We start from the raw sequence: 15220 nt of genomic DNA, 5'->3' as shown, positions 1-15220 counted from the left end.
TCTAACTCGCGGCAAAGTCTCGCGGCCTAGTTAAGTTTTCTGTCGACGTGCGCACAACGTGTGGCACGCGCTGCAAATTGCAACATACATAATTGAGGACACTATTCGACACTTTTAATTTTTATATTATATTATGACTTCTTATGAAAATTATTTATGCTCGAAACGAAATTGAGTTTAGCGACAACCTTTAATAATTATGAATGATTTAAATATGACTGCTACTGAATTGGAAAAAAAAAAATGCTGGCTTTTAGAGAAAATTAAATAAAATAATAAATTACACGTAGGATTTACATCCTATTGCTGCGTGGCTGGCCGTCCTCGGCTTCGTCTTCACGATATGCCTAGGAATTTCACGATATGCCTGATCTCACGATCGGCCGCCGACATCTATACTCTGTATCTTTAGATACTTAAATAAAAGTAAACAAATAATTTGTTCATTTTCGGGTAGTTGTAACATTTATTGATTAGCTTCGTCTTCGTCCGGTCCGGTGCGAGTTCGCGACCGGCATTCTTGGCAGCTGTTGGCGCGGCCTGGCGAGCTGGCACCTCCACGTGGCACTCGCTTGACGCTTCATATGGCTGGCTGGCTCTGCTTCCGATGATTATGGTGGGCCGGGATTACCCTGGACACCTCTTGGTTTGCGAGCCGGGAAACCCTGGACAACGCTCTTCGATCTTCGCTCTTCTTGATTTCTCTTCTTAACTTGGTTTCCGTTTTTTGATGTTGGGTGGTTCTTCTTTTTTCTTGGTTCTTAATGGTGGTTGGTTCTGACTGCGTGGATTCTTGCGTTGAAAGTGTGATTGGTTATCTGGGTTGTAGTCTTGGTAGATTCTTTCTTCTTTCTTCTTTCTTGAGTATTAGTTCGTTGGTTCGCTGGCAGGGTCGCCATCAAATAACAGGAGAGGTTTTGTTATGTTGTTTCGAGCAGGAGCAGGGAGTATGTATTGAAACACCTTATGTGTGATAGTATAAGAACGTATATTCTCTAAATGCCTGCCTATATATACACGTTAGGTTGCGCTGACACAAGCAATACGCGTTTATGTCGCAGTAAACCAAAGCGTTACTGCTAAACACTAAAAGTGGACAATCGCCATATTACACTCGTTTAAAGGTATTAGATAAATATTACGGCTCGAAATCGAATGACTAGAAAGGAATGTCAAATGGGTTAAAATTCACAAGCGTACGATATGTAAATACATTTACAATTACAACGCTCTAATCGCTGTGGACTATCTCACGACGTCTTTATGAGTTTTCGGCAGCCAGAGTTAAAAACATTTGCGGCGAAACTCAAAAATCGAAACTAAATATCTTAACATTGAAATAAACTTTGACTTTGAGTAGGAATCTCTACTCTTGGAAACTTTGTATCCCGAATCTCTGCCATCAACAAATCGCCTATGCATAAAATTAACATCACCAAATCGCTTCAAACGTGAACTCTAATAGAATCGCGGCGTTTGAGAATCTTTAGTGATGTGCCATTTCCAGATTTTTCACCTATCCATGCGGATGTTTGACAACGTCTTTAATATTGTAATGCCGCGCGAGACCTTTGATATGGTATAGTATTTTATTTTAGCCAATCAAAACTTTATCAGAAGTTTTATATTGAGTAATATTCAAAGCTGGCGAGGTATATTGTATGGATAAGGGATAACTTAGAATATGAGCTCAAAATGACCTCAGGGGAATTGAGCCGCAAGCTGTACAACAGTGATATGTATGTGTCAGATAAGAGTCAGTCATATGAACCGTTTCTCGATGTGAAAAATGTACTTAGAACTTAATTTATACCGGGTGTGGCCTGTAATAAGAGCAATAAATTAAACTATAGGCTGTACTCCTCAAACTTTTTTCAGTAACTTTTAAAAATAACTTGTGTGTGATTTTTAGTACGCTTTATAGTTTATTCTAAGACGCAATGTACTGCGAATTTTGTTTATGTTTGTCGTGTGACAAGTAACGTTAATTACAATTATGTTAACGATGCGTACATCGAAGACAATATTTATTTTGTATGAAAAATAGGAGGTCTACAGGATTCTTTATATTAAGAAGTTGTTAAACAAAAGTTTTATTGTTTGAGGAGTACAATATGTGTTTTAAGTATTTGCTCGGGTATATTCCCACACCCGGTATATTCCCTCACTGATAGAAATATTCCCTTGCACATCCCTACACGAGACGCTTAAGAGCCAACAGGAGTGGTCATTTCTCCATACAAACGTACTCCTCGTTTTCCTCCGTGGTTTTTGAAGCTAGAGCAATGATTTTTTCAACACAGATTAATATTGTCAATGTCTGTGTCGGACCGTTTTGCTTTTTTTGATATTTTTGTTTATTAAGGCGCTAGAGCCCTTCAAAAATGGCCAAAATGGCCTAATTGACTATGCCGCAATGAGAGCCGTGGCATTCAAAACTGATATCAATTAGCCAAAAAAGCAAAACGGTCCGACACAGATACTTTCATAATCATTTAGATTTCCAAATTTGGTTACGATTGGTTAAGTTTTGGAGGAGGAAACAGAGGAGTACGAAACCTCGATTTTTGAGATTTTTACGCAGGATTTTTCGCCTTGTCCTTATCGCACTACTTTTAGGTGCCGCTTCCGTTAGACGGGTATATTTACCTAAAATATTTAAAACTCAGCTCCTGTTTCGTCTTAAGAATCTTTATCTAAAGGATAAATCACACTTGAAAAGTTCCGAGTCGCAGTTAAAGTTATCGCACGGATCGGAGCTCATAAACAAGATATAAAGTCTATTGAGCGTTTAACAGATTGGGGTATTGCTGGGTGACGGTTATTTTATACCGTGGTGGTAAGCCAAGGTTATGGTTATGTGCTCTAGATTCCATTGCCTTTTTATATAGGGTGTGTCCTGTTTGATGACCAAAAAAATTTAACTGTAGGCTGTAGTCCTCAAACTGACCAGCATTTGGACTAAGACTAGTACAGTCAGCAGCAGAAGTTACTAAGCGGGCGAGGTGTTCAAAATTACCTTGACACGCTCTTATTCTCTTAACAATAAAGTCGCGTCAAGATCATTTTGAACACCTGGCCCGCTTAGCAACTTCTACTGCTGACTGTACCTAATAGAGTCCCGTTTTTACCCTTTGGGTACCTACGGAACCCTAAAAACTAATGAGAGGACCCAAGACGATACCAAAACGAATGAGACGAGAGCGATGCACGGATTGCACGGTGTTGATAGTATAAGTCCGTTCTGTATGAAATATTACTTAATCTGAGCTTCCACCCAAGGATTTCTAGTTAGAATCTCGGTCTCGAATTATTCTTGAAATATTTCCTAAGCACTAATAAATCTTACGTCGTTCTGACCAGCGCAAAATAGCCACTTTCTACTCGAGGCAAAAATAAAATGATTTCTTTCGCCTAAATTGCTAGCGTGGTACAAACTTACCAAGCTACAAAAGCGTGTTAATCAAGTAACTTTTAACCTTATTGTGTAGTTCTTAAGGTGTTATTATAGGCATTGTTTGATGGTGCTTTTGTACTTAACACGTTAGCGTTAGCGTCGTAGGTCTTATTGGGGAAAAGACGAAAACAATCCGTATTTGCGAGCCGAGAGTTGTGCACGTAAAACCTTTCATTAAATGTTATGTGGAGTGTACACTGCTTACATCTTCAGTTCTCTGTGAGAGGGGATGAGTGGCAAGAGATGGCTCAGCATAGACTAGAAAAAATGATGTCAAAATACCTATTCATCACAAGTATACGCCATAGTACGGAAATCAAGCGTCACAAAGCACCCCTGTTCAGGCTGTGTTTCCACTAGAGATGTACGAGGATGCATAGCCAGGGATGTGTTTGTTAAGAACCAATAGAATCATCACTATACGCTGAGCGAGCAAAACAAATGAAGTGATTTTATTCCTAACCAAACCTTTAGTAACCTGTTTTCGTAAGCTCCTGTCAATAATTTGCCATTTATATAGCAATCATGACAACTTCATTTTTAAGTTGAATACCGGGTGTTTCCAATAACAGGTGCAATAAATTAAACTGTAGGCTATAGTCGTCAAACTGACCAAAATTTGTTCAGCAACTTTTAAAAATAACTTATGTATGAAAAAGAGAAAGTCTAAAGGTTTCATAATTTTTAAAAGTTGTTTAACAAAAGTTTCATAGTTTGAGGAGTATAATATATGTTTTAATTATTTGTTCGTGTTACAGGCAACACCCGGTATATGGAGCAAATCTGCTCCTAAGCATTACCAAAGGTTCATAAACATAACCCTCACTACGCATCCTCGCACATCTCTGGTGGAAACGCAGCCTAACGCCCTCCATTTTTGCCAACCTGCCTAGATCCTTTTTTCTATGTCTGCGTTGGTACTCGAATCACTTGTTATTATCGATCCAAGGATTCCAAGGTATTTGAGCTTGGTAACTTTAATTATAATAGCAAAAGTGAAGTATTGACTTTAGTAAGATAATAAGATAATAATACCTAAGTCAACAGCAGTGTACCACAACGTTTAGAGATATATTTTTATACTCCAGCAAGAAGTGGCGTGGCTCCCAGTAGGTAATGCACAATTAATGTACGGTAGCGCGCAAATTAGATTGGATGCAGGGTTCACCATCTTGCCCCGTGTGAGATTTTACCCAGTATACTCTTACGTAATGAAGAGTGGATTGTGTTCATTTGATTAGCTGAAAATTTTGTACGTATTAGTAAATTCAGTTCTTTTTCAACCGCTTTGTCAAAAATGGTACATAATATCAAAGATATATGTAACTTCGTATAAGACGAATAAAGTCTAAGGAAAAAACGTGCCTAGGAATTCAAGTAAAAGTCATTCTCGAATAGATGCCGCACACACCTTTAGCCTATCCTCGGCTAGATGGCGTGACGACACCGTTTCATATTTAACAATTTTAACACATAGATATCAGTGAATGAACATGGATCAAAATTATATAAAAATAATAAAATAATTTATCCATATATATACATTTTTTGATAACTTTATACGTTTTCATTTTGAGTTTTAGTCGTGTGTCGATAGATGGCAGTAAATTTACAGTGACTACAAAATTTACAATGACAGGACCCCTCTATATACTATCTATTCTTTTTGATAATATGTAATGCTTGTGGTAATGGTAATACATATTATGACATGAAAAAACTTCACTCAAATATTATAAAATTTATAATTGTTTGGTAAGTTTTTCGGTAAGGGATAGTCAAATGAATGGGCTAGCAGTTCGAACTGGTAAGTCTTTCATTGGGTTAGCCGTCTTAAAGGGGCGCCCATTGAAAGCTTTTATCAAGAATAGGGTTGATCCGATCCCTGTTATAAATTAACATCTTGTATGTGTTTTAGCATTTTTTTAGAACATTTTTTCTGCTCTAAACAACACAAGCGAGGCTTTAACCAACGAGTTTTGACCTCCACAAAAGTTAACGTAACATCTGAAAATCTACTCCAAAAGGTGAATATTGGGTTATACTAAACAAAAGACTAAAATCAAAGTTAGTTTCTTTACCACTCAATACCAAACATTTGAAGCCTACTTGCCAAGTACTTAAGGTTGTCTGGAACTTGTATGTCATGTTCCTTTTTATATTAGTGACCAATAAAGAATATTTGTATTGTATTGTATTATTTGAATGGTTTGAAAACTCATACCAAATTCTCTAAGCACATTGCGTTTAATACCTCCCAAGCACCGTATCTAATTCTTTAAAGATACACCTCACGATGCTTTCCACAACCGTGGAACTGTTAAAGCCCGCGTTAACTGAAAACGTTAGGCAACTAATAGATACACTGAACTGATTCCGATGCCGGTCACGCTTCGAACTTTGCTGCGCGCTCCATATTTCATGTTACAAGCGTCCGAAGATGTCTTTTACAGTCTTTCGTGCAGATTACTAAATTTAGTCATGTTCAAAACCGCCTTATGGTATAATTATAATATATAAGTTAGGATATAATATTGTACAGTCACCTGCAATAATTATGTTACTCTTCGAAGGCCGCAAAAATATGTGACTCGCTCTTACGGCTCTACAAATAAGATCGTGTCAGATATTTTTGCGGCCTCCGTTGTGTGACATATTATTGAAGACAATAGAACTTTACTGTACAATAATAAAATTGAGAAGTCATCGACCAGCGAATATAAGTTACTAAGTGTACCACGTGAACAAAACGTCGTAAGTGCCGTGAAATTCATGGCGCTTACACGTTTAGGTCGCGAGACTCACAACCATAGAAGCGGATCTATGGTTTGTTGTCAAAACAATATCAACTCATGGCGCAAAATACTGGTTCTGTCTGCCGGTTTTATACGTTAGTAATAATAGTTCAATGAATGTAACGCACCGCCCCATAGTAATCGTAGGCAAACGTTAGCAGAATTGTTACCTAACTCAATCAAATTGATTGCCTTCAACCACCCGAACATTTCCGACAGGCAATTGAAATTGAAAACGGAGCTAAAATCAATTTGCATTTATTAACTAATTGGTTACACTTGTATTAACATTGTATCGCTTAAAATATGATTTATATCCTTAACTAAGAATTGAAACTTAAAGAAATATTGATCGTGCCTAAAATCTTATTAGGTTTGAGAAAATCTCACGCACCAAATAAGAAAATGGATATTAGACAAATGTTGTAGAAACAAAGGATACTTAGCTGCATAAAGTAGTGTAAAAGCATTGTAGACGCTAATTTGACTGCTAAAGTAGATGGCGATGCACGTTTGTACGTCTTTATACATTTTGTAGTAACTATATCGTATATGTCACCGCATTGTAGGTAATATACGAGGCCATACAACGCTATAACATCTACTTTCAGTTACAAAATACGTCTAAAATATTTTGAATCTCTTTACGTGTAAATCATACCTACAACTTTTCTAGAAAATAGCAAAATCAAATCAGAGCTACAGCGAAATACTAAAACAGAAATTTCTTTTTTTGCCCCTCTATCAGTAAAATACGCTCGATACGAAATTTCGATTTAAGTTTTTCGCGGTAGGCGCTCAGTTATTTCAAACGCGATTTTAACCAATAAGATCTTCTTGTTCCTTCTCCCTCTGACGCACGGCGACGGCAGTCTCCACGAGGAGATAGAGACACTTGAACTTGTCGCTGTCCCCATCTCTCTCAGCCGGCACCACCTGAAGCGACGACCCCCACTTTTAGACGATTACGAAAAAAAAATCGAATGTAAATTTTGCGTAACGGAATTTTAGTAAAACTTGTCAATATATTAATTAATAGTAAAACTTGGCAAATAATTCGATCTATAACTATCAGCCTATTAAAAACCTAAACTCAGGTGATGCCGGCATTAAAACACCCAGTACCATCGCCCCACTGTTAACTGTACATTGATGAAGCTTATGCCTCTTGTAATAAGGTCCACCTATGTACAGTAAATAGTGTTGCTGTTTACTATAAAACAAATATGCTTTTGTAAAAACATAGTTTATTTACAACAACAATCTACTATAATTTTTACATACAAAACTTAAACATTTTGATTTATCTTACCAAGTAAGTGTTTTAAAACCGACGAATTAGAGCTGAGCGAAGCGGAGCGGTGGAATAAATCCACCAATAGGAAAGTAGATAGAAATGTACGCACCAATAAGAGCGCTCCATAATTTCTCACGGCTCTAATACTCACCTCACGACACTAAACGACATAATTATAGTCCCAATGACACCTAGGTAACTCTGCACAGATATTAACTAAACCATAGAGAAAAAAAATACATAGTGCTCACGCCATACATCAGTGTTAGTACCAAAACTACTATTATTTTCTTAGTCGACATCTAGCATCGAGTAGCGGTACTGCTACTTGACAATAGATGTTTCGACGATCGAAAAGTCTAATGCTCAACAATTTTTAGCTAATATTAAACCGGATTAACCGGAACTCTATTTTCAACTCCTTCTGCTTCTAATATTAGTTGTAAACTGTTCTTCAATACAATTTTCGTGAGTCGTCACACGAGAGAGATCTGGTATCGAGTAGCGGTACTGATAATTCCGCTACTCGATGCTAGATGTCGACTACGAAAATAATAGTCGTTTTGGTACCAAAACTGATGTATGGATTGACCACTCTATTCTTACTATATTTCTCTATGGTCTTACTCATTGAACACAAGTTTTGAAGTGGGAAACATATCTCCCTCAGGTTAAACAATCTTCAGTCGAATGCAAACTGCTCAAGGCCCACCAAGGTCCCACACAAAGTCCCCGATCACATATCAGTAGTAGCGACCTCCAGTTCAACGGCGACGGGCGGCGGCGGGCTCACCTGGACGCGGCGGAGCGGGTGCGGCAGCTGCGGCAGATGCGCCAGCTGCGGGTGCCAGCCACCGGCATCTAGCTTAGAGTTGCCGACCACGTCGATCTCTTCTGATGTGGACACTGTTACTACGGCGCCGGTGCTGGAATAAGGTGAATTTGGTGTTAAGAAGACCTAAAGGCAGGAAATTAGAAAAGAACTAAAGGTATGGCGCGCCGCGCGTAACTTGCGTCGGAAGATTTATCAATTACCTACAAGCTTTTATTTAACTTGAATGTATTTACGTACCTATATATTTATGTAACTATGTTACGTAAATACATAGGGTACGGGTCAAATCTTGCAAGTTACTTTTTAGTATTTGTTGTTATAGCGGTAACAGAGATACATCATCTGTGAAAATTTCAACTGTCTAGCTATCACGGTTCATGAGATACAGCCTGGTGATAGACAGACGGACAGCGGCGTCTTAGTAATAGGGTAGGGTTTTGAACCTTTGGGTACGGAACCCTAAAAAGCAACTCACTCTTTTTCATCCTGAAGCCTCTCGCTGGAGCAGCTGATGACCGACTGCCACACGGACGGGTCGTACTTCACCTCCTCCTCGCTGATGCTGGAGTACTCCTCGACCAGCTCGTCTAGTGAGAGAGACAGAGATAACTCACTCTCTGTCATCCTGAAGCCTCTCGCTGGAGCAGCTGATGACCGACTGCCACACGGACGGGTCGTACTTCACCTCCTCCTCGCTGATGTTGGAGTACTCCTCGACCAGCTCATCTAGTGAGAGAGACAGAGATAACTCACTCTCTGTCATCCTGAAGCCTCTCGCTGGAGCAGCTGATGACCGACTGCCACACGGACGGGTCGTACTTCACCTCCTCCTCGCTGATGCTGGAGTACTCGTCTACCAGCTCGTCTAGTGAGAGAGACAGAGATAACTCACTCTCTGTCATCCTGAAGCCTCTCTCTGGAGCAGCTGATGACCGACTGCCACACGGACGGGTCGTACTTCACCTCCTCCTCGCTGATGCTGGAGTACTCCTCGACCAGCTCGTCTAGTGAGAGAGACAGAGATAACTCACTCTCTGTCATCCTGAAGCCTCTCGCTGGAGCAGCTGATGACCGACTGCCACACGGATGGGTCGTACTTCACCTCCTCCTCGCTGATGCTGGAGTACTCCTCGACCAGCTCGTCTAGTGAGAGAGACAGAGATAACTCACTCTCTGTCATCCTGAAGCCTCTCGCTGGAGCAGCTGATGACCGACTGCCACACGGACGGGTCGTACTTCACCTCCTCCTCGCTGATGCTGGAGTACTCCTCGACCAGCGCGTCTAGTGAGAGAGACAGAGATAACTCACTCTCTGTCATCCTGAAGCCTCTCGCTGGAGCAGCTGATGACCGACTGCCACACGGACGGGTCGTACTTCACCTCCTCCTCGCTGATGCTGGAGTACTCCTCGACCAACTCGTCTCCGTCGCTCCGGTAGACCAGGAGACCGTCGCCGTACACGTGGCTACGGTTGTGATCGGTATTGGCCTGAAAACGAGTTTGTGATTAAATAGTGCCACGTTAACAAGCGGTTTAGGTGATAGTTCCGAATCTTTTTCGGAAAAAGTAAAAGTGCAAAATTGTACAAAAACTAACCCATTTACCTAATGGAAGTGATGGAGATGGATATATACGGCGACCGGTCTGGCCTAGTGGGCAGTGACTCTGCTTGTCCTGTGCCTGTCCGATGGTCCTAGGTTCGAATCCCGGTATAAGTGCATTTATTTGTGTGATGAGCACAAATATTTGTTCCTTTGTCATTAGGTGTTTTCTATGTAAGTATTTATATAATTATATATATACGTTGTCTGAGTACCCATAACACAAGCCTCCTTAGGCTTACCGTGGGACTCAATACCGTGGGAGTCAATTTGTGTAAAAAAATCCTATAATATTTATTTATATTTTACAGAGGAACACTCAGTTATCTAGATATAATTATGAAACACACCGACAAGCATAGAAAATATTATACGACTTTGGAAGCATTTTCCAGCTAATGTCGCTTTTAACAGAGTCGGTACCTATGTATTCTCTTGAATTTCAACCCAAACGTGATTTCATCAAGATTTTTTCCCTAATCTCCACCTCTGTTACAAGCAGCAAGTAGTTGCGTAGTAATCGTATCAAACGGGCTTAATAGCTCTGAGGGCCTACCTCTAACCACGTTCGATGATTGCCTTTCTGTCGCACTCGTAAATTCGTACGTAAGTGTGACAGGGAGGCAACACTTCGAATGTGGTTCGCGGTAGGCCCTCTGTTTTGCCTGTCTCTATAAGTACTCCCGCACTTTTCCTGTTCAAAATAATGAAGATGATCAAATATAAAAACTCACATCAATCCCGATGCCATCCCACACGACGACGCCCGACGTGGACGCCACGCTCCCTATAGCCATGTTTCCCATGGTCATCCCCATGCCCATCTGGCTGTAGGCCTGCAAGTGCTGGCCGGGCGGGGCCATCATGGCGGAGCTCTGCTTGCGGCCGCGGCGCGAGATGGTGTAGTGGAGGGGGTCGTGGCCCTCGCGGCGGATCATCTCGGGAAGGATGCGCCGGCGGGCGTTTATGAACCAGTTGCATACCTGAGGACAAGCAGTTTTTACTTTTTTTAAGCCACGCAACCGTGGAGTAATATCGTCAAGTGACAACCAAAAATTACTACAAAATTTCGTCAGGTGGCAACCACAAATCACTATTAGCAAAAAATTATTATGTACAATAACAATCTTGTTTTATTACTAGTATACGGTTTATTATAGCTTGGTAGTAATTAGTGAGTTTTGGTTGTCACCTTTTTGGTTTTGAACACATCAAATCATAGTTTAAGCTACTGCGTTTGCCTTTATAATTTCCGACGTTTTGACGAAGGTTACACTGGTCGTTATCGTCGATAACTGATGTAACCCGACGAAAAGTTCGACGAAAAATCCCAAATCCAAAAATATAAAATGTTTCTGAAACTGAGTTGAATAAAATGATAAATGTGTACAATATAATGTACGAAGGGCCTAACGAATATAAATAAACTAATGAACTAAAACTTCGTTTCACTCCGATATGTAACATTTACCTTCCTTAGATATATGAAAGTCGTTTCGTATAGCCTTACAGCATAATAACCAAAGCAAATTGCTGAACAATACCGTCTCGAAGACTAGAGCGCCATTCGAATTACTCGCTATGGCTGCGGAAGTTGCGAAATGTTTCTAAAATGTTTGAAAGTTCTAGGAATTTTCAGGAAATTTTCACAGGGAATAAAGGAAACTTTCATTTTGGAAGAGGAAAATTTTGGTCTCCATACAAAAATATACACAAGTTTCCGGAGTTTTTGTAAAAAAATCATCAAAATCATTGCCACTGACATGGTACGAAATCTCTACTAATATTATAAATGCGAAAGTAACTGTCTGTTACCTTTTCACTCTTAAACTGCTGATCCGATTTAGATGAAATTTGGCAAGGAGACAGCTTGAGGCCCGGGAAGGACTTAGGGTAGTTTTTATCAATCATGATCCCATCATTCCACGCGGACGAAGTCGCGGGCGGACGCCAGCGGCACATAAATCAAATTCCTTGACTGTACAGTCAGTGTAGTAGTCGAAATGAGATCAAATTGGCTTTTTCAAAGTTCGAATCGCAAACAATCCATTGTTTGCGCCAAGCAAACCTCAGTCTACCGAGACTCCGGCTTCTATATTTTCCCAATTATTTCTAATCAATATACGAAGCTGCACCGGTACTAAGGTCATCTAAAGGCAGTATAATAACAACATTGCAATATTTTCTCGACCCCTGTTTCCCCTGGGGGGTTCTAAGAGCTTACATGAAAGGATACAAAAGATAGCATTGAAGCCCGATCGAAAGCTTGAACGAGTAACTTCGTAAGTGTACAACTATTGATAGAGCTTTTGAGGGGTAATATAAAAAGAAATTGATGTTTGGTGAGTGTTGGAGCGTTTGTATAGTGTTCAGTATTGTGACATTACTACCCGTACCACGAGTCACTGACAGTGTCAACACACTGACATTCTGGAATTTACTAAAATTTCACTCCAAATCCTAAATGCTGATCACTAAGAAACGCCCATGATACAAGTTCTAGTGGAATTATGATTTAATGCTCGTTAAGGTAAAGTTATCTACTAAAGGCGAATTCAGGGTACGTATTTTTATCAACCATTTTTTCAATAAACTGTAACATTTATAACAGGGTTTGAAGATAAGAGATGCTCTCAGATTGAAGAGAGAGCTATCATGCTCTCTATGTATACTTCTTTCGGTAGTTAGCAGTAGAACTCACTTGCAAAACAGTCTTGTTCGCCTCCTGGCTCAGCGTCAGCTTCTCCGCGTCGCTGGGGTACGCGTTGTATCGGTGCTCTCTATGTACACTTCTTTCGGCAGATAGCAATAGAACTCACTTGCAAAACGGTCAGGTTCGCCTCCTGGCTCAGCGTCATCGTCAGCTTCTCTGCGTCGCTGTGGTACGCGTTGTATCGGTGCTCTCTATGTATACTTCTTTCGGCAGATAGCAATAGAACTCACTTGCAAAACAGTCAGGTTCGCCTCCTGGCTCAGCGTCAGCTTCTCCGCGTCGCTGGGGTACGCATTGTATCGGTGCTCGTATAGACAGCTCGACGCAGCGCCAAGCAGTCAATCCGACTTTTATTGAAGAGAGACAAGGTGGGTCTCAATGTATACTTCTTACGGCAGATACATCAATAGAACTCACTTGCAAAACAGTCAGGTTCGCCTCCTGGCTCAGCGTCAGCTTCTCCGCGTTGCTGGGGTACGCGTGGTATCGGTGCTCTCTATGTATACTTCTTTCGGCACATAGCAACAGAACTCACTTGCAAAACAGTCAGGTTCGCCTCCTGGCTCAGCGTCAGCTTCTCCGCGTTGCTGGGGTACGCGTTGTATCGGTCGGTGCTCTCTATGTTTACTTCTTTCGGCAGATAGCAATAGAACTCACTTGCAAAACAGTCAGGTTCGCCTCCTGGCTCAGCGTCAGCTTCTCTGCGTCGCTGGGGTAAGCGTTGTATCGGTGCTCGTACAGCCATCTGGAAAGAAGATTATGTTAACCATGCTGCCGTTTGGAAATATTATAAAATTATGTATAGGTATAATTTGCTGGTGCAAAATTACTTGAAATAGAAATTTAACTAGTATTCCAGTTCTTCTTCTTCTTTATGTCGGATTATTGTAGAGCACAGTCGTGATCGTGTTTAAAAAGTCCCTTTTTAAAATGCCCTTTTAAAAATTTCGCTTTTAATAATGTCCCTCTTCACTTTATTTACCTGTTTTACTTCCAGAATGCTGTGCTGTAAATATGTCCCTATGTCAGAACGAATGAACCTCATTAACAATATACATATTTAAGAATGTCTCCTCTCAAAAATGTCCCCTCAAGGATGTTCCCTCTCAAGAATGTCCCGTTAAAGAATGTCCCGTTTCAAGAACGTCCCCTCTCAAGAATGTCCCTTGAAAACGTCCTTGAAATGTCAAAGAAATTCTTCCCGTATGAACCTCTGTCAGAAATAAAACTGAATAAATTTGCTTCAAAACACCCGTCCCACTCACCTCTTGAGTATCTTGACTGCGTGCTTAGGCAGGTTGCCGCGCCGCTTGCGCACGGCGCCGCCGACGACGGCCTGCGGCGGCGGCGGGTGGTGGATGTACGCGGGGCGCGGGGGCGGCGCCACCAGCGTGTCCCATTCAGCGCCGCTTTCGTTCTCGTCGGTGGATGATGTGGACGGGAAACGGTCTCGCGCTGTAGATGTGACGTTTAACTAAAGTCTCGGTCTCAGACCTGCTAGCATGAGATGCGTTCTCGCGCGCGACTCCATAAATCTAGCGCTACTTCAAGTATGGACTCGCGCGCGAGAACGCAACTTATGCTAGACCCCAGGGTTGGCGCTTATCAACATGCCGTTTAATAGATTGTCTGTAAAAAAACAAGGGTTCGTAATGCACTAAGGTAAGATCACATAACTTAATATATATTTTTTGGGGACAATCTTACACAAATCAATCTAGGCCCCACACTAGGCAAGCTTGCATGTACCTATGTACTAATGGGCACTAGACGACAATATATTTACATACTCCTATAGATAAATATAATATTTTAGATAGGTACATAGATAATATTCATAACTCAGGAACACAATACTCGCGTACGCACAAATACCCGTCGTGTGCCCTTACCGGGATTCGAACCCGAGATCTCCAGCTGTTACAGCAGAAAAATGTCTTGTACGCACTTAAGTCATTGGCAAGGAAATATACTTCAACCTCGCAAATTCATGATTTCATTCATTCACTTACCTACAGTTACACTTATCATACGATAAGCCTAAATAATATATTCAAAAATTCACACCATAAGGGCGCTTTATTTATTATATGAAGGTCGATGTGAACACATTTAACCATTTGAACGCTGTCAGTCAAAAAAATCAAATTATGTCACATGTATGCCAAAATCATAAGCGGAAGCGAGCCAAGCCTTAAGTACTTGAAATTGACAGCATACGCCACAACGAAAGTTTTTGGCATTGAAGACCTACACACGTCATCTTTGGCGTTCACGGGGTTGAATATATGTACATTCTAAAGTGTTTTTATTGAGTTATAGCATTTTAAAAGTACTTACGCAGTTTGATCTTCATGACTTTGATCACGGATCTGCGCAGCGTGGTGAATTTTCTTAAAAGCTAACCGAAGCAAAGGTCTATGACCTGATTACTTATTTTACACGTCACTTTACACTGACATACGGCACTTAACACTTACTCCCGAGTGAATTTTATTATAACGCGGAGATAAATTGCCAAG

General features: G+C 40.8%; 1 protein-coding gene and 1 long non-coding RNA gene across 2 annotated transcripts in view; both read right to left on the bottom strand.

The window, feature by feature from the left end:
- LOC134799167 (uncharacterized) overlaps window positions 1–15220 on the bottom strand; it is a 514174-nt gene that overhangs the window by 155192 nt on the left and 343762 nt on the right. The window lies entirely within an intron of this gene.
- On the bottom strand, window positions 6491–14842 carry LOC134799663 (uncharacterized). Its single transcript, XM_063772104.1, has 10 exons — window positions 14711–14842; window positions 13964–14153; window positions 13356–13443; window positions 10720–10968; window positions 9694–9872; window positions 9416–9598; window positions 9163–9320; window positions 8999–9110; window positions 8290–8475; window positions 6491–7171 (listed from the first exon to the last, which is right to left on the bottom strand). Exons 1-10 carry the CDS (start codon window positions 14727–14729, stop codon window positions 7072–7074), a joined length of 1464 nt encoding a protein of 487 aa, XP_063628174.1. The 5' UTR covers window positions 14730–14842; the 3' UTR covers window positions 6491–7071.

This window comes from Cydia splendana, chromosome 18, assembly GCF_910591565.1.
Source record: "Cydia splendana chromosome 18, ilCydSple1.2, whole genome shotgun sequence".
In the NCBI taxonomy this organism is placed as follows: Eukaryota; Metazoa; Arthropoda; class Insecta; order Lepidoptera; family Tortricidae; genus Cydia; species Cydia splendana.
This window is presented reverse-complemented; position numbering and strand designations above follow the sequence as displayed.